Raw genomic sequence first — 17,666 nt, 5'->3', positions numbered from 1 at the left:
TAACTTAGCCGAGACATACTCCGTCCTTGGAGACAGCAGGATCACCTCCTACACCTCGATACTTACACTGGTTTGTCACCACATCTTCACATGGCGACCAAGGCCCTCACCCCGGTGTTCTCGACTCACTTCGGCGTAGGTACACCTCTTCGTGGTGCCGGGGACAAGTAGCTAGGCGACTGGTGAAATCAACGTCCCCTTTCTCAACTCCGAACCCTCAGTTTGTTCTGCTTCCCATGTGATTCCCACAAGATGTTTGACATGTCAAAGGCGTGTCAAGCATTCTCCCTAGAGCGGGCTGGCCTTCGAGCCTGGCAATAAACCCAACTCGATTATTTTATTCTCGATCAGCGTTTTAAAGCCATCGTCAACACTACACAATCCTCTACCAAAACCGTCTTTCCCGATTATTCCTACCGGCTGTGTGATACCCCTCTGGCGTGTCAGGAACCTTCCGCAGTGTGACCAGGCCTTTAAGCCAGCATTAAACAGAGCAAAACTTACTATGCTAGCCATCATTAAACAGACATTCACTTTTAACACATCAAGGCACTCTCACTTCAACCTCACTTCAACCTTGAAGCGCAACTCACTGAGAAACTTGTTGAGAAGTCACTTTCCATTCTCTTAGTTAGCGTATGCCTAGCTCCTCCTCTCCTTGATCGCGACAATACTGCTGAAACACTATAGCGAGCTGTAAGGACAGATCCAGTGTACCATACCCCGACATTCACTGCGAAACCCTCCAGGTTCGAGCACGCGACTGTCATCTCTCCATCATGCCACGATAGCCAAAGAATCACCGCGCTTGCAGTCGACAAAGTGTGTCCCTTACCTCACTTTCCTCGCAATCGCCGCTAGTGGCCAGACACGTTGGTAAACCAATTCACGGCGCTGAATTCTTCTGGTGTCGATGCACCAATCATATTGACTTGAACTGGCCCTCATCCCGTTGTCAGGTATCGAGGTAACAAGGTCCCCAGTCTCTTTAAGAGCGTTGCAAGAGTCTCGAAGAAAATTCAGCGCGGGCGAACCTCTGGCCAAGATTCTCCTGTTCTAGTGTCCTGTGGTGATTTCATCATCTCTTTGGCCTCGAGAACCCCACTCTTCCAAGGAGATCCCTTTATTTAGGCAAATACTCAAACTCCATTGCTCTTCAGACTCTCCAGAAATTGTTGTCACCAACCCCGACCAGGTAACTCGACTTCAATTTTGGACGATCGACTCGCTAAAGACATCATCGATTATAATCGACAAACATATAAAATTACCGAACCCTTCGTGTTTTATGACGTACCAGACGCCACAGAAAGAAGAAATTACCAGCGGCGAAGATTTTGCAAGAAGTACGCCATATTGGTACTCAAAATCTTGCAAAGCCTTCTCGACGCGGATTTCGGCACTCCCTAAAAAGCCATGCTCGATCGAGATCTTGACACCGTATATAGAACAGAAGCGACCCCCCAAGTTGCCAAAAGCACAAATGGAGAAAGACTATCCGGCTGCTACGGACGTTGCCTTGCAGGCCGTCGACAGTGTGCAGGGTCTGGAGTATGATCTGGTCATTGTGGATCCTACCGTGGTGCGCCGCACCGGGTTTCTTGACGCGAACCGACTCAACATGATGTTCTCCCGTCCAGATACGGCATGTATGCGGTCGGCGATTACAACGCGTGGATTGGATGTGGTGAGAAGATTTCGTGTGCCTTGAGGCAATTCGCTCAGGATTCAAGCGAGACTATCGGACGACATGGGCAGGCGAAAGTAATGAAATCTTGTCCTCACCGTTCTTTGAAGAGGATATTATTCAAACCCATGACTCGGACTAGTTCCATAGTTTGATCATTTGGAAGAATGCAATGATTGATGTACCGGACTTGGCTTCGAGTCACTCGATATGTGGAAATGAGGCAGCATGAAGGACATGAAACTGAAGACGCTGTTTCGGGGTACCTGGCTACGAGGGCAGGTTTGTATCAAACCCAACAGGTGGATTTCGGATATTGAGGTCAAGGCCTTGGTCGAACCAGGCCAATAATGAGAAGCTTAGGTACCCTCGGATAAGCTCAACTTGGATTAGTCTGTCACAGAGCTGAAAATTCTCCTTGCAGAATGTATGGCAAGAGTTGTTGTACTATTCAGCCCCTTGCACGCATCGCAAAAAAGGCTGTCAACCGGTCATGGCGGAGACTCCATCAAGTTCACCATTTTTTCACCACTTACCCAACGACAGGCAATCAGCCATTCATCAGAAGACCGCAGTATCTCAATGCCAGGAGTCAAAGTGTCGTTGCAAGGCTCGCGTCTCCTGCCACTTGGGATGTTGAGAACGAGTAACAGGAGTATATGCTTTTCGACCGGTTAGTATTTGGCTTTTCAAATTTTGTCGAGGAGTTCCCGGAGAATGATGGAGGAGATGGGTTGGAAGAACTACATTAAAGGGATGGTGTAGCCCTCAGCCTCGTCTCCAGTGCAGCCTTGCACGTGGTTCGGAATACTTCGAGGTGTGATAGTGACAGCAACATTCTGTCAGACATTTCATTTTCCTCTTGGGCTGACTCGCCATGCTGGACGCCTAAATTTCGGTTTCGGAGCGTTGTTGTCTTTCAATCTTGCAACCAATTGCTCCTTCACTCATCGGAGCAAAGCAATCAAACCAGACGCATCGTTTTACACACACTTGGAGCATTCGAACGCTTGGATCGTGCTTGCAAATGGCGCATCTGACTTGTCCTTGAAATGGCATCCTCGAGAGCCAGTAAGCATGCAGACGTCTCGCCAGCCTAACGATGGTAAAGGCAACGGCCGTTCCGCCTGCGATCGCTGTAGGCGCCACAAGCTCCGGTGCGAGCGCTCTTCGGACTCAGCACAGTGCCGTCGGTGTTCGAAAGCCAACGTGGCATGTGTAACCGGAACGGCTCTCAAGTCAGGACGTCCACCGCAGAGGCGACAACCTTCCGATGCTCCAGAGATTTGGTCTCTACATCAGACGCCTCAAACACCCATCAATATCCCGGATACTGATCCTGGAATTGGCCGAGAAATGCAGTTGCCGCTGTCGCCGGTAAACATTGCCGGTTTCGAAAACGGTTGGCCTGGCAGCATGCAACAGGATATCGATGCACCCCAAGTATTCCAACCTCTAGTCAATACCTATCAGCCCCAATACTCGCATGTTATCCATCAGAATGACTGCCTGAAAAGGCTAGGGGACCTGCAGACGGAAATCCTTGCTGATCTAGAGCTTGCAAAGGCATGCAAAACAGCGACTGACTGCCCTCAATTGGCTCTAACTCCAGACCTGGAGTACAATTCTTCTTTCCTCGTCGGTCGAATGCTTGAGCACTCGAAGACTCTACTCGGCATCTTGGATTCTTTTGGATCAATTTCCGCGACGCCAACTTGTTTCTCGGACGCCGACTGCCTTGCTGCTGGACGGACTCCTCCTGGCAGCTTGCATTGCGACGTCCCGACAAAATTCTCTCTTTTTTCGTGCTATATCTGTCTCATCCGCATCTACCGCGCAATATTCTCCTGCATCCACGACTCGATGCCCGTTCTGTTAGGGCTGCAACAACCGCTGCCTCAGCTATTTCCGGGCATTAACTTGGCAGGTTTCTCCCTCGAGGCGCGCCTCGATCTGCAAGTCCAGATCCTCGTCCAAGTCAGTGAAGATATGCTCGCGAAACTGGAAGCTAGATTTGGTATCGGCGAGGGTGCTTCCCTCAACCAGGGAATTTTCGAGCCGACAAGAGCTGCTAAGATGCTCGCCATGATGCTGGAGGAAGAAGCCAATGAGCAGCCTCCGTTATATGAACCTCGAAGCCCTTGCGAGCCTTTGAAAATTATCCTTGCCAATTTGAAACGAATGACCAATGCTGAAACTTCAAAAAGCAAAGACTTTTGAATGATGAGCTTCGGGGGATTTACGTATCCTTCGGGTGGATCCAGGCTCCTGGCATGAGAAAAGTTCCGATCCCACTCCACGCTCGATCCGAGAGGCAATAAAAACAGATGCGAGGCCCATGCTGTCTGCTTTGAAGCCAAACATCATCCACGTCCTTCCGGAACTCCAATCATTAAAACTACCCCCATGGCAACCTCTCATCCGGAGCACCAAGGCATGTCTGCTTTGTGGTGGAGCGCGCGGGCAAGACTCCCCTCCCTTAACGCCCCAGCCTCGCGCAGCAAATGGCAACCAGGCGACTGACTGACTCTAGAATCCACCAGAGAACCCTCGCGCGTCCTTTTCAGGAAAGATTGTCCTCATCACTGGTGCCAATGCCGGTCTCGGTCTCGAAGCCGCAGCCAAGTTCGCCGCTCTCGGTGCCTCGCGTCTCATTCTCGGCGTCCGATCGATACGACGCGGGGAAGAGGCGAGAGCACACATCTGCCGACGATCTGGTTACAATGGCGCAAACATACAGCTGTATCAGCTCGACATGAGCACCTTTGAATCAGTCAAATTGTTCGCCGAGAAAGTCTGCGCGAACGAGTCTCGACTCGACGTTGCGGTTCTCAACGCGGGCATGGCGGCGCCTTCTTACCAGCTGTCTCCCGATGGGTTTGAGATGTCCCTGGAAGTCAACGCTCTATCGACCGCTCTCCTGGCGATTCTGTTGTATCCCGAGCTCCGAAAATCGGCGGAGATGTCTGGCGAACCATCACATCTCGAGTTTGTTGGCAGTGTTGGCCATCGTATGGTCAATCCTGACGCACTCGATGCAGGCCTTCAGGATGGATCGAGCGTGCTGGATATCGTTAACAACAAGAAATTCTTCGACGTCGAACAGCAATACTGCACTACCAAGCTGTTGCTGATGTATGTCATGGATGGACTTGTCGCAGCAGCCGCACGAGCAGCAGCGTCTTCCTCGTCAACAGGTCCCAAGGATCCGGAAGTCATCATCACGACTTGCTGCCCGAATCTGTGCCGCACGAACCTCGGTCGCGACTTCTCCCTCCTGCTCAAGCTGCCGACTTACTTGTTTCAGCTCGTCTTCGCCCGCTCAGCGGAGGAAGGGAGCAGGATTCTCGTCAGCGGGACAGCCTTGGGGAAGGAGGCGCATGGAGAGTTCTGGAGTCACGATGTCTTTGACAAGTAAGTTTAACATCTTTACCTGCCTCCACCACTGCACCTGAGGGAGAGTCCGTTCTGACTCTAGCCACATAGGAAGGGCGAGCTCGTTACGAGTCCGAAGGGCAAGATGTTGCAGAAGAAAGCCTGGAGCGAAATGGTCGAGGTTCTGAGGATGCATGTTCCGCGCAGAGAAGAGTACCTCCTACAGTGTTGATTCTCAGCATAAAGGACACCTGCCTAAGGCTAAAAGAAACGTCAAAACTCCTCAAAATAGCAAGCTGTTGTCGATCGGGACATAGAATTCCGCGGCCCCATTTAACCTGGGTTATACTTCCCATCTACAGCAGCCTGTTCGATCCTCGATTGGTGCCTGCTCGGCCCTATATCGTACACACAGTTAACCTATGTGTGTTCCATTGCGCTTGATGGCGGTTGACGTTGACTTGGATCACCTAGCACATCCTGGTCTTCACTTTCAGGTGGCATTTTAGAAAAGACGCCCGTATAGAATTCCGGGTCGGGCTTTACTTTGTATAAATGGAAGTGTTCTCCTTTCCACTGGTCACTACATCGAAAAGACTCCCTCGCAGCATGTCTCATCTTGGGAATATATTGCTTGAAGATGGGCCACAAAAAAGAGACATCCGAAGGTACGGGAAGGGCGGAAACCATCCGACCGGCGATCTAGTTCCCGAGTTTCGGAGTCTCATTAGCCGGCCTGCGGAAAGCTAGTTCTCCTTCGTTCCACCTCCGTTCACGTCGACTTTGGTGATTGATTGATTGAGTGACTGATTGATGCGCTTTGCTTGTCATCTCTCCGGAGAGACTGAATAAGATGGCAGCGACTGCGAGCTTGCAGCGGCTACGTGCCTTCACAACATGCGATGTGAGTTCGGCTCGGAGCTTGGGAAGGGGGGTCTTTGACCGCTAAAACGGCTCATTTCAGATCGGCGACGCACTGGTCAAGCTGAAATACCCATTCGGGGGCTTTCTGGACGGGATCAGGATGTATTCGCCAGACGCTGCAGCTGCAACAACGACAACCTTTGGCCCGGCAGTGACGGTGAAGATGGTCGAGATGAGCGATCGCCAGGCCCCCAGCCCTCCAAGGCACTTTGCTGACTGCAACGAGCCGGGCAAGATCATGTACATCCAGCAGCCAAAGGGGCTCTACTCAGCCTGCTGGGGCGGACTGATGTCGACGCGGGCCAAGCACATGGGCGCCGAAGGTGTGATTATCGACGGCCGAATGCGCGATGTTAGAGAACACCGCGAGATGGGGTTCCCGGTAAGAACGACCACCCCCTTCTCAAATGAAAAAGAACCCTGTTGATTCGCCGCTGCTGTGAGCTAACTAACACACAACCTCCAAGGTCTTCGCCCGAGACACGTCCATACTGGGTTCCAACACCTTTACAAGAGCGTCTGAAGTCAACATCCCTTTGCAGTTTCGGGGGGACTTGTGGATTCATCCTGGCGACATCCTCGCGGGCGACTGTGACGGAGTCGTCGTTGTGCCTCCTTCGTTGATCGACCAAGTCGTCGGCCTGTGCCAGGAACGGGCGGAGATTGACGAGAAGACCTTTGCGGCCCTTCGAGCGGGAGAGGAAATGGGCCCAACCATCAAACGGCTTAGAAAAGAGTGAGAGATACCCAACGTCGTCGTTGTAGATTTTAGCCGTTATCGAACCAGCTTACTTCGGTTTTTTGGAGGCTCGGGGTCTTGTCATTCGAAGTCCGTGAACAGCATCTGGACTCTGTAGCCGTTGACAAAGTACGGTGTAAATGCTTTGCGGGATGTCCGCAATATCCTCCACCGGTATCCGCCTCTGACTTGCCCTGTCTTCCTCCATCTTTATCTAGGAAAGGAAGCAAGTGTCATGTTCTCAGCACCAAGGGAAGCCGAACACAAGACAGCGATCAGCGAATACCCAGGATTGAGTACATCTACAGTTCCGTCTTCCCACCCCTCCAACTCGCATGACCCGTTGGGTCCCTCGCAATGCTCTCCCACTCTCTGGCTTTCTCCATTCCTACACCATCAAACCCATACTTTAACCAAGTTGCCTCGACAGCCAACTTGGCATACTTCTTGGCCCCTCTCGCACTTCCTACCCTGTTATATGCGAGTGCGGCGTATCCGTACGCCGAGTCTAGAAAACCATCCAGTCCCTCGGCCTTGTACAGTTTGACAAGCATTTCGGCTTTGGTGACGCTAGCGGTCGAGTTAGGTTGAGAGAGCTCCCATTGTAGTGTGACGATATCTTGGGTGGCTCTGTCGGAGTCTCCTATAGTGCGTTTTTTGTTGTAGGAGCTAGGTGAGCAGCGTTGACAAGTACATGTAAATTGGAATATAGATTGGAAGTATTGCTGTCGATCGGCGTGTAGACGAAGAGGTGGCGCATAAGAGATAGTGATTTCCTCGTCCTTTTTGATGGGGCGTACGGCATGAATGTATTGTGTTAATAAGTCGGTGGAGAGGAAGTATTGAGCGCTATAAAGGTCAGTTCTAGGTGAACATAGCAGATTTGAAGAGAAAAAAGAACGGAGAGGATAGCGAAGAGGACATACTTTGGCGCGCAGGCATGATTAATTCTCGAGGCCTCTGGGAATACAGCCGGATGCATTAAGCCGCCAATCTTCATGTTAAATGCATTCGCTTTTAGCACATCCTGAACCACGACGTCTGGCTCATTGTAAATCTTGGCCAAGGCGAGATACGCATCTCGACTCGCTGATGGGAGCTGATCAACAGCATGCCTGAGCAATTTCTCCCGATCATCTGCGAAGGCGAGGTCGTCTATGTATGCAAGAAGATAAGGCGTATAAGCCGTAATCAGATCACCACGTCCGAGAGGCCGAGAGGCAAACATGCCCATACCCTTGCCGGGAACGGAAGCAACGTACCACGGCCGATCTTTCGTATCTGTACCAAGGTTGATGCCCTTTGAGGACAGCGCCGTAGGATCTTGAAACGGTGGTAGAGATGCAAACTCCTGTGCGATTCCAGGTCTGGTGAAGATAGAGATCCCTCTCCCGTTACTGAAAGACGCATTTGTGTAAACGCAGAATTGATCTTTCTCATCGAGATGCTCCGTGCAGATTGGCTTGTGCGTCCAAGGGAAATATGAGCTCAAGCTCTCCTTTTCCCCGGAAGTAGCCGGCTTGATCCGGTCGTCGTGCTCATGGTCGACGACTATCTCGCTTGATGTTGTTGACGATTCGTCCTGCGAAGGAGGCGCGGCCTGCTCGCTTGAAGCAACAAGAGAAACAAACAGACAGAGAACACCTAACGAGATTACGTTAAGCTTCATCTTAGCCAGATATCGAGACAATGTCACTCAAAAGAATCAAGGTGCGGCAAGGAGGACGGCAGCAACGACCAAAAGTGATGCGAGATACCTCGTGGTTGAGTCTGTTCGAAATCCTGAAACACTCAGGCACCGATCTGAGTGTTTCACATTCGACATCCCCCTGTCTCGTGTTCCAAGGGGCCACATAAGAATGCTGACTTTACAACATGCCATCGTCAAGACTTTCTTCATGTGCAAAGCCAACTTTGCACGTATATATGTATATCCTTGCCTCGGATACAGGATATAGCGAGGCCGAAAGAAGTTTGAAGTTACACAGCCTTGTCTTGGCAAGATCACTCACGTGCCAACGCTGGACGGCTATATCTTTCATCACTTTGCCGAGGCAAGTCGATGCTTTGCCAATCGAGTATTACCCGGTGAGAATGCCAATAACTAATCATAATCCGTACAGTTACAAAGGTGACCAAGTAAGTTACTTATATAGCTGGGAGGGACCCAGAACATCCTCGAGCTACGATAAGGGAGATCCGTCTCGTCTCGTCTCTTTTTATCCTCTCTCTGGAGATCCGGGCTGCCTCTATATATCTTGCGAACTTTAGGGGAGGCTCCATTTCTCTGTAATTTCAAATACTTCTGGAACCTACTTACTACGGACGTGGCGGCGTGAAGAAAGAGACGGAAAGGCACACGGAGCGGCCCTGCGGGAGAAAGCTGCGAAGAGACACAAAAGGAAGAAGAAACTCAACTCAAGATGGCGACCGAGGACAAGCCACTTGCTTTGGTGGCCCTGGTCCATCCAAAGACAGCCGAGAACCGGGATAAGGTAGGTTTGGCGTTCTTCTCTTTTTACCCTCTTCCACGTTGTCTTTTTGGTTTGGGCGTATCGCGAGTTCTCTTCTTTAGGGCTTTCGAGTTCGATCGAGCTCTGACTCGGACTTGATTCATGTCTTCTTTGTGAGGTTGCTCGGGGAGGAAGAGTGAGAAAGAGATGTGATTGATCTGGCCAGGAGCTGGGGGCCCTGCACGGAGGACCTTCATATGCCAAGGGGAAGAGGAGGGCGAGATAATACCCCATCCTCACTCTCATTCTAACGCACCTTAACTGACATTCCCTCCCTCCAGGCCCTCCAACTCAACGCCTCCGTGACGCCCTTCTTCCGGCGTCCCAGCACACAGTGCACAACACGCAGCATCTTCACGCCGGCGACGCGCCCGAAAGCGAATCTGGGGATGGTGCCGGCAGCAGAGAAGGACAGCATGTTCGGGGTGGTCGAGATCTGGTCGTCGCCGGCCGCGCTGGCCACGCTAAAGACCACGGCTCCACCCGAGTACAAGCAGTACCACTCGACCGTGGCGCGGGAGGGGCTGTACAGCGTCGAAAGGGACATGGATATTTCCGAGTGGACGCCCTGTGCAGGGTTCGTGGCGCGCAAGGGCGAGAAGGAGACGCCCAAGGCCGGCATCGTCATGCTGGCCAAGTTCGTCTGCAAGGACGGCGAAGGCATGAAGGACGGCTTGGTCAGTGTTATTGGGTATGTCCCCATCAAAGCGCGCAATTTCGCCGTAAATCACTGCCCCCTTCCTCCTCCTGCGTTTATTTACGCCTCTACCTCCATTTCCTCTCCTTCTCACCCTCACCCTCTCGGATGAGGTCATCCTCGATCCGACCGACACTATTCAACTAACACGACCCACCTCCCCGCCAGGAAATTCTGCGACTGGGTCGAAGCCAACGAATTCGGGACCTTGACGTACAGCGTGATGGCCAGCACCACGTCGCCCAACGAGGTCCTCCTGTTCGAGCGGTACAAGGACCTCGCGGCGCTGGGCGTGCACGGCAAGACGGCCGAGTTTAGAGCCATGTTGTAAGTACACGCCCCATCCGCTTGCAGTACTCCTACGTGGGTGCTGGCCTGCTGGCCTCACCTATCTATATCTCTTTGCAGCCCAAGCGCCCAGCTAACGCATATTTGGTGCCACAGCAAAGGAACAGGCCGCTTCATCCAAGTGAAGAAGACGGTGCTAAGCGAGTGGGAGGAGCTCGAAGGCTCGTTCGTCTCGAACCAGCCCGGCGGCGCTGGGGTCGGGGGACAGGCGAAGCTGTAAGCCCTGCATGAGCCGGATGGAGTAGCCGGGAACGTAGAGAATATCGCTCGCTGCTCGCTGCTCGCTGCTCGCTGCTCGCTGCTCGCGGTGTGGAATGGAATGGAATGAAACAAAATGGACCAGCTAACGCACGGAATCGCAATGGCACTAGAACTAGTAGCGGTACTAGTAGAGAGTAGTAGCCAGGGCAGATCGTACTCATCCAAGATGACCGGGGTGGAAGGAGAATCAAAGAAGAGCCATGTGGTTTGTAGCCATCGCCACGAGGCTGGACAAGGCTGGGTAGCAAAAAAAAGACAGATTGAGCGCCCTCGGCGCCTACAGACGGGTGGAGCACAAGCACATTCAATGCAGTTTAAATCGATTTCCAAGCTTTACGCTTCAAATCTCATGATTGCGTAGTAATATTCACAAATGAAGGATCGCATATGGAATACATCCTCCAGCACTCATAGCTATGCTTAAATGCTCATTTCCTTCCTATGGGGCAATATTCTCGATAGGTCCAGCCACCCATAGTTCCAGCGCCTCTCTTTCAATATTATACCTTCATTATGGTTGATGATATAGGCTGCACGTCCGCCCAATGTGCACCTGCCATAACCCAAATCCCTCCAAACAATTCAAAGATTGTTTCTGATTCGTTCGAACACGCCAACCACCCGCGTTTCGGGCAAAAAGTCCTCCCTTCCTTCATATTTCGAGAACGCCATGACGGCTCATTATCCGTGTCGCCGTGTATGTCTATGCTGGAAGTTCAAATTTCTCCATGGTATGTACAAGTTTTAGGCCGAGCTGCTTCCATGGAAGTGCCTGATGGATGTGTTTAGCCCCGCTCCATTAATCCAGTTTTAGACCGTCGCAAATTGAAACCGACAGTCGTCGACATGCTCGTTGCATCATTAATTTTGGTGTTTCTTCGGTCTCAATAAAAGAATGCCGCGACAAATACTAACGCCGTGAAAGCAGTGGTGATGGAGTATTCCAATTCGAAGAGGACCGTTTGTGGAGCAAACGCGATCTTCTTCGCCTCTGGGGTCGGGTGTGCGACATTAGTCTTCGGGTCGCGTACCAAAAGCTCCTCGCGATCCGGGCAATTGGGAGGGTCGCAGGCATAGGTAAAGGGGATCCAAAAGGAAGAGCACACGATTAACCACGCCAATGGAGGCTGCGTGTCCCAAGTCAGTATGTGCAAGGTAATCAGTTCTGAATGGACTTACCCAGAATGCGTGCGTCAGGAGACCGACAAGCTTACCCCTCAGAGTATGCTGAGTTAGGAACGTTCGATATGATGACAGCGTCACAGCAACGAGGACAAAATAGACATATGCCACATGGAAGCCGGCGAGATAATTGACGCAAATCGTCCAGATGCGCCGCCACATAGGCGCTCGCCTTTTGGGATCTCGCTCATTCAGGGCAGACTTGATCGACCCGGTCGCTTTGAAAGCTTGTCTTTGCCCACCCAGCCAGGTCGGAAGAACAAATGATCTGATGATGGTGAGGGAGATGTACGGGGCCATCCAGAGCTGATACCGGCTTCCTCTTTGCCCAGTGGCGTATCCGGCTGGTATGAAGAGGACAAACTCACACAACCTGTTAAACACCATGTTGGCAAAACAAACACGAATCAACCACCGAAGTTGCGTATCGTTTGCATATGCAACGAGTGGCTTGTTGGCGATCAGGACAATCGGCATGGCGAAGATGGAGAGGGTGAGGAAGATGTTGAACAAGCTGAGAAAGGCGTAGATGAAGCTGGACGACCGCTGCGCAAAAGTCATATGCTTGACCTTGTCACCCCAAAGGCAGAATCGAAGCTTGAAGGCGGTGTCGACTGTGCCAATGGCCCATCGCGTACGCTGCTTGAGATGACCACCGTAATCTTCTGGTACGGTGCCAAACTGCAGTGCCTCATGGACAAAGGCCGTCTTCCAGCCAGAACCAAGCAGCAAGGTACTTGTCGCAACATCTTCTGCCAGCGACCCGCAGGGAAAGTTGCCAATCTGAGCTAGAGCGGTGGTTCGAGCCACATATCCAGAACCTGTGCACCATGCCACTCCCAAAGCGTCTTTGACTGGTTCAGAAACGTGGACGAAGAAATCCAGACTTTGGCAGAGGGGATCGTCTCTTGGAACGTTGTAAAAGAGTTGAGGTGGACAAGCCAGACCCATTTTGTCATCGATCAGCAAATGGGGGAGAACAGCTCTCAGCCATTGTTGTTCGGGTATCATGTCGGCATCCAAAGCGGCCATAAATTCCGAGGCGCCGCCCGGCAAGCTGTGAACGGCGTCTAGTCCGTAGTTCAGATTGCCAGCCTTGAAATGGTGAGGGACGTTGGGGAATTTCGGGCGGCGCATGTAGTAAACATTCGGAATCGTCTCACGCATCTCTTCTAGCACGTTCTTGAGGGGGTCTGACTTGCCGTCGTCGAGCAGGATGACGCGAAATCGATCTTGAGGGTAATCCAAGTCACAAGCTGCGCGAACCGTGTCGAGAATGAGATCGTCGTCCTCGCCGCAACACGTGATAAAGACGTCGACAGCAGGCACGTCATTCCCGACGAGTCTCAGCTTTGGTCTATGCCGTTTCTTGATGATAAACAGGGACCACAACGTCTGCATGAATATCGGTATGGCAATTGAGATTTCAATGGCCACGAAGACCCACGCCAAGGGAAATGGGGCCTTGTAATGGCGTTGGGCGTCGACAATGAAGGTAATGCGCAAGCCAAAGTAGAACCAGTATAACGAGAGGGAAATCAAGCACAGGAGTGGGGCTACCCAGCGAAAAAGCCATCTCTTCTTGCCCGACAGGAACTCTTTGTCGTCTCTCGAATGTAGTTGGGCGATTGAGCCTTCTTTAACCCAGTCCCGTTTGAAGTAAGTCGAGGGAGCGTCGGGAACAAGGGGCTTTAATGTTTCTTGACTTCGCTGTGGACGGGTCAGTGGCCATGCTCTCGAGAGAACGGGCTCGACTTACGAAAGGAGACGGTACCGGATAGGGAGACGAGCTTCGCGTCTGCGACTCGGAATAGGTCGAACCTGCTCCAGGAGCAAACGGGGGGTATCCGCCACTGGGCGGTTCCAACGCACTGTCGGGTACGCTCTCTGTCATGAGATCTGAGAGAGTTCTGTTATGAAGGTCTGATAAACCTGGTCTCCGCGAAAGCCGGGGTTGATCGAGGGACACGCTTTCTCTATAGCTGCCATAGACAGGGTGGACTGTCATGGGCTTTTCAACGAACGACTCTTGACTTTCCCGCAGCGTCGAGGGTGCCGATACGGTTGACATCTCGGTCATGGGTGGCTGTTCGGATCTCCTTCGATCCGCTTTGCGAAGAGGAGGCATGGTGGAAGAACGAGGGCAGTGTACAGGGAAGGGTGGGATGCAAGGGTGAAGCTTTGAGCAGGCTCTGGCCGGGAATGCGTATGTCGTGTCACTGAACGAGCGTCTTCATCGTCCGTTTCCCCAGATCGATCTCGTGCGCTAGCTGATCTCTTTTGTTATACCCGCGTTGGTTGATTAAACAATTAACGAATGTCTGAGCGAGCGTGTTAAGCAGGAGCCGAGGCCTCTTGCGACTGTGAGCCTGGTGAATATACAAAACGAGGGATAAGACGGAGCAAAAGAGCAATGGCAAATTGCACGGCGAAAAGCGAAGAGTGATGGTGGCAGAGTTTGACGGGGTGACACCCTGGGCTTTGGTCTGAGAAGAGGCGTGGCTATCCTGCGCTACAGTACTGTGTTAGGTGCGCATTGAACGACCTTATCATGTCATAGTGGAGTGGTTAGGGCTAGTGGGCTTACAAGTGGGAAAAAGTCCCAGCCCGTAGATCCCAGCGTCACCACCGCGGCGTGGCCGATGGCCGAGAGGAGCGCGTCAACCCGGGAAGGCTGGGGGGGGAGGCAGGCCAAGGGGGGAAGGAGAACAGGTGCTAGTCGCTGGGGAAGACTGGGTTACGAGGTCTTTGGGCGATAACGTGGTGACGGGGGCAGCACGGGCAGTTCCTGAGGGGGCTCACCAGCCTATCTTGACAACCTGGTCCCAGAGCTGGGCAAACAAGGCAATTTTGAAAGATGCAAATTGGCACACGCGGGCGCAAGTGACGAGGCTAGCAGCAGGGCAGGAACCAAGCGAAGCCAGGGGGGGAGACCCTCAAAATTGAGAAACAAGCCCAACCACAAACAGTTTAGGCACTCACGCCTCAGCCAAGCGAGAGTGGGCTAGGAGCCGCTAGGCCCTGATCTGGGTTAGGGGTGCCGTGTCAGTGGGCCATTGACGCCACTGGCGCGCCAAGGGCTGCAAATCTCAGGCTGACAGGGGGGGGTGACAGGCACTCACAGGCACTTCACAGGCAATTGTCTTGTCGATGGGCAAAGATTGCTGAAACGGGCTCCATCCCACTGGGGCCAATGCCGGGCTACGGTCCAATGGCCGCATGGATGCGCGGCCAACACCAACCCGGGCAACGGGGCATGTCGACCACTTCTTTTTTAAAATCTTGCCCGAGACTGAAACAAAATTATCACTTTGCACTTGCCACCGAGCACATTGCATTATTGCTCAATTCAATCACTGCAACCTGCTCCCGCGCCTCTTCCAGCTCTCTCCAGCCGGAAAGGAAGCACGCGTCTCCCGTCCCCCTCCCCCCCAACTATCCACCTGTTTCTTCACCCATCGGTCATAGTCACGGTTATCATCTATTTTTTTCATTCTCAAATCAAGACATCTTCGTTGAAGGGCATTCATTCATTTCCAGCATCAACTCTCACTGTCGCTCACCACCCGCCCTCTATAGTCAACCTACCGAGAACATATTCCATCTATCAATTCATCTGGTCTTCAAAGCAATCCATCGACACCGACCAACCTCCCTCCCGGCCAATATGGGTCTCAGATCTCTCGTCTCGTTCGGCTTTGTGCTCATCCCTATAGCTGTCACCATCAGCGTGCTGCTCGGAATACAAGCATATCGCGAATCAAAAGGACTACCTTCCAACCCTTTTGTGGACAACTCGATCAAATCATCATTATATTGTCAAAAGGCTTTCGGTGTCACTCCGTACACAACCGGCCAGCAGTACACATTGTGAGTGCCTAATGTTGCCTCCCCCCCAAAATCCAATGGGCACGATTGCCTCGTCTGTTTCTGCGCAATTATCAGTACCCCTGTCATGTTTGACAACTCTAAGTTGTCAAGGTTTTTCGTGTTCCTGAACCATCTCCGCGTTGGGTATGGCTTCGGTCTTCCTGGCAAGGATCCGCTACTGTATCTGCAGGGATTTTGTCCGGTTCTCCCAACCTGGATATGGCTTCCGACCCTCCGACATTGATCGGCCAAAATGACACCGAACCAATCATTGTTTGGCGAATGTTAAGACTGACCTGTCCATTCTCCATAGGAACCCGAATCAGTGGGCTCTTCCAGACCACTATACTGGACCAGGAGGGTTGTGTATGAATGTAGGCAGACAACATTGACTATATCGAGAGACTGTCGCTGACGATATGCATAGGTTACAACATTCGATGTAAGTTTCCTGAACATAGACTGCAGGGCCTTCGTCACGAAGGCTCGGTGGATATCTGCCCTACGATGTGATACTGATGACAGGCAGAACGGTAGCTATCCGACAAAGACCTCAGCCGCAGAGTGGTCGATCACAGTAGGTCATTTCTCTGTTCGCTCGGGTTATTTTTGGAAGTGCCATCTTCATTCGAGATCGGCACCTTGTCGGCCAAAGACTGACAATGATTTGCAGTGGCAGTTTCCTCGTGGCCCCCCGACTCAGCCCGTTCACGCATTCCCCAATATCAAACTGGACTCGGCTGTTTTCCCGATTGAAATCTCGCAGGTCTCAGCCATCAACTTCGAGACCGAATGGTACTATGGAGTCGGCGACGACAGGCCGGATGTCCTGAATGTCGCCGACCTGACTGCTGCTCAACTTGACGCCAATGTCGCCATCGACATGTTTTTGGACTCGGATCCCGACAAAGCCACAGATACCGTGCAGGCCAAGTATGAAGTCATGATCTGGCTTGGGCAATTTGGAGCGTCGACACAGCAAATTGGTCTACCACAAGGAGCAATCGCAACACAGGTTGTCAACGGAACGACTTTCTCCTTATATTCTGGCGTGAATGGCTTGGGCCAAAGCGTCCTCACGTGGGTTGCAAGCAATGCTGCGAGTGGGGTTCAGACCTTCAACGCGGATATCGGTCCATTACTTCAAGGTCTGACCGGGTTGGGAGGCCCTACTGTGAATGGTAAGCATCGTCGAAATCCTGGTGCAACGTACTGGAGTTTGATCTCCTCATGTGAACACTCCACTGTGCAGACTCTTATTGCTAACAAAATACATAGACTATCTCGGCTATATTGCGTTCGGCTCTGAAGCCCTTGATTCGGCGTCCAATGTCACTTTTTACAACAAGGTCCTATCCATGGATGTGGTCTCCTCCTAATGCTGATGGGCCACCGTCGAATGAAGCAATTAAGAGTCAAATATGGTAACATGACCACGGTCACATCAATCAATGTCGACCATATCCTACAGAACTCATGTGGGCCAAGTCCGGAAGAGTACAACCTAGCACAAAATTGGTTGATGATTCGGCCAGGGGCATCAGAAAACAACTGCCACCACGATACCGATAGCTGCAATGTGTCCGACGGGAAATCGCAACTTCCGGGATAATGAGACGGTCCTGTTCATGGTTTGCGTCCAAAAAGTTTTGCGATCACCATGCGCACAGCTTCTTCACGTCATTCCAAAGTTTTAACCCCGAGGAAGGCAACTCTACAAAGCCTCATCGCATGGACGGTGGTCGACAAGCCATCTGGAAGGGGTTCAGACCACGAGGCAGGTTGTGGCCGTGGCGGTGATATTGGGATAATTCTTTTCATTGCCATCCTGTCTCTTGGTCAAGATGCAGCCAATTGTGGATGCCACACGCCGTCACGGTGAGACATGCAGAATCAAGATCTCACCCAAGCAACAGGGGATGGGTGGTGTGGGCCAGTCAAAGCTACGAGGATGTTTCCCAGGCGCAGGAACATGCCCAACAAACTTGGCCGTGCTCGGTGGAACCCATCCGGCTCTCCGCCGGAGAAGCGAGCCGGGTCTAAGAGTGATGAATGACGTGGCTGGCATTC

General features: G+C 52.1%; 7 protein-coding genes across 7 annotated transcripts; 5 read left to right on the top strand and 2 right to left on the bottom strand.

Annotated features, from left to right (window-relative positions):
- Positions 1 to 1,288: 1,288 nt before the first annotated feature.
- Z519_02314 (uncharacterized protein) lies at positions 1,289 to 3,907 on the top strand (the record flags this gene model as incomplete). Its single annotated transcript, XM_016760071.1, has 2 exons — positions 1,289 to 1,649; positions 2,649 to 3,907. The coding sequence occupies 2 exons, from the start codon at positions 1,289 to 1,291 to the stop codon at positions 3,905 to 3,907; spliced, it is 1,620 nt and encodes a 539-aa protein (XP_016623592.1).
- A 535-nt stretch (positions 3,908 to 4,442) lies between these two features.
- Z519_02313 (uncharacterized protein) lies at positions 4,443 to 5,294 on the top strand (the record flags this gene model as incomplete). Its single annotated transcript, XM_016760070.1, has 2 exons — positions 4,443 to 5,101; positions 5,174 to 5,294. 2 exons carry the CDS (start codon positions 4,443 to 4,445, stop codon positions 5,292 to 5,294), a joined length of 780 nt encoding a protein of 259 aa, XP_016623591.1.
- A 621-nt stretch (positions 5,295 to 5,915) lies between these two features.
- Z519_02312 (uncharacterized protein) lies at positions 5,916 to 6,726 on the top strand (the record flags this gene model as incomplete). Its single annotated transcript, XM_016760069.1, has 3 exons — positions 5,916 to 5,966; positions 6,027 to 6,368; positions 6,454 to 6,726. The coding sequence occupies 3 exons, from the start codon at positions 5,916 to 5,918 to the stop codon at positions 6,724 to 6,726; spliced, it is 666 nt and encodes a 221-aa protein (XP_016623590.1).
- A 301-nt stretch (positions 6,727 to 7,027) lies between these two features.
- On the bottom strand, positions 7,028 to 8,394 carry Z519_02311 (uncharacterized protein; the record flags this gene model as incomplete). Its single annotated transcript, XM_016760068.1, has 2 exons — positions 7,028 to 7,574; positions 7,652 to 8,394. The coding sequence occupies 2 exons, from the start codon at positions 8,392 to 8,394 to the stop codon at positions 7,028 to 7,030; spliced, it is 1,290 nt and encodes a 429-aa protein (XP_016623589.1).
- A 754-nt stretch (positions 8,395 to 9,148) lies between these two features.
- On the top strand, positions 9,149 to 10,503 carry Z519_02310 (uncharacterized protein; the record flags this gene model as incomplete). Its single annotated transcript, XM_016760067.1, has 4 exons — positions 9,149 to 9,220; positions 9,520 to 9,929; positions 10,104 to 10,262; positions 10,380 to 10,503. 4 exons carry the CDS (start codon positions 9,149 to 9,151, stop codon positions 10,501 to 10,503), a joined length of 765 nt encoding a protein of 254 aa, XP_016623588.1.
- Positions 10,504 to 11,428: 925 nt separating this feature from the next.
- On the bottom strand, positions 11,429 to 13,854 carry Z519_02309 (uncharacterized protein; the record flags this gene model as incomplete). The annotated part of the gene is made up of 3 exons (XM_016760066.1): positions 11,429 to 11,671; positions 11,724 to 13,436; positions 13,486 to 13,854. 3 exons carry the CDS (start codon positions 13,852 to 13,854, stop codon positions 11,429 to 11,431), a joined length of 2,325 nt encoding a protein of 774 aa, XP_016623587.1.
- Positions 13,855 to 15,393: 1,539 nt separating this feature from the next.
- On the top strand, positions 15,394 to 16,975 carry Z519_02308 (uncharacterized protein; the record flags this gene model as incomplete). Its single annotated transcript, XM_016760065.1, has 6 exons — positions 15,394 to 15,596; positions 15,910 to 15,970; positions 16,024 to 16,038; positions 16,126 to 16,173; positions 16,270 to 16,777; positions 16,875 to 16,975. The coding sequence occupies 6 exons, from the start codon at positions 15,394 to 15,396 to the stop codon at positions 16,973 to 16,975; spliced, it is 936 nt and encodes a 311-aa protein (XP_016623586.1).
- Between the last annotated feature and the right edge of the window lie 691 nt (positions 16,976 to 17,666).

The sequence above is a fragment of the Cladophialophora bantiana genome (assembly GCF_000835475.1).
Source record: "Cladophialophora bantiana CBS 173.52 unplaced genomic scaffold supercont1.3, whole genome shotgun sequence".
Taxonomy (NCBI): Eukaryota; Fungi; Ascomycota; class Eurotiomycetes; order Chaetothyriales; family Herpotrichiellaceae; genus Cladophialophora; species Cladophialophora bantiana.
This window is presented reverse-complemented; position numbering and strand designations above follow the sequence as displayed.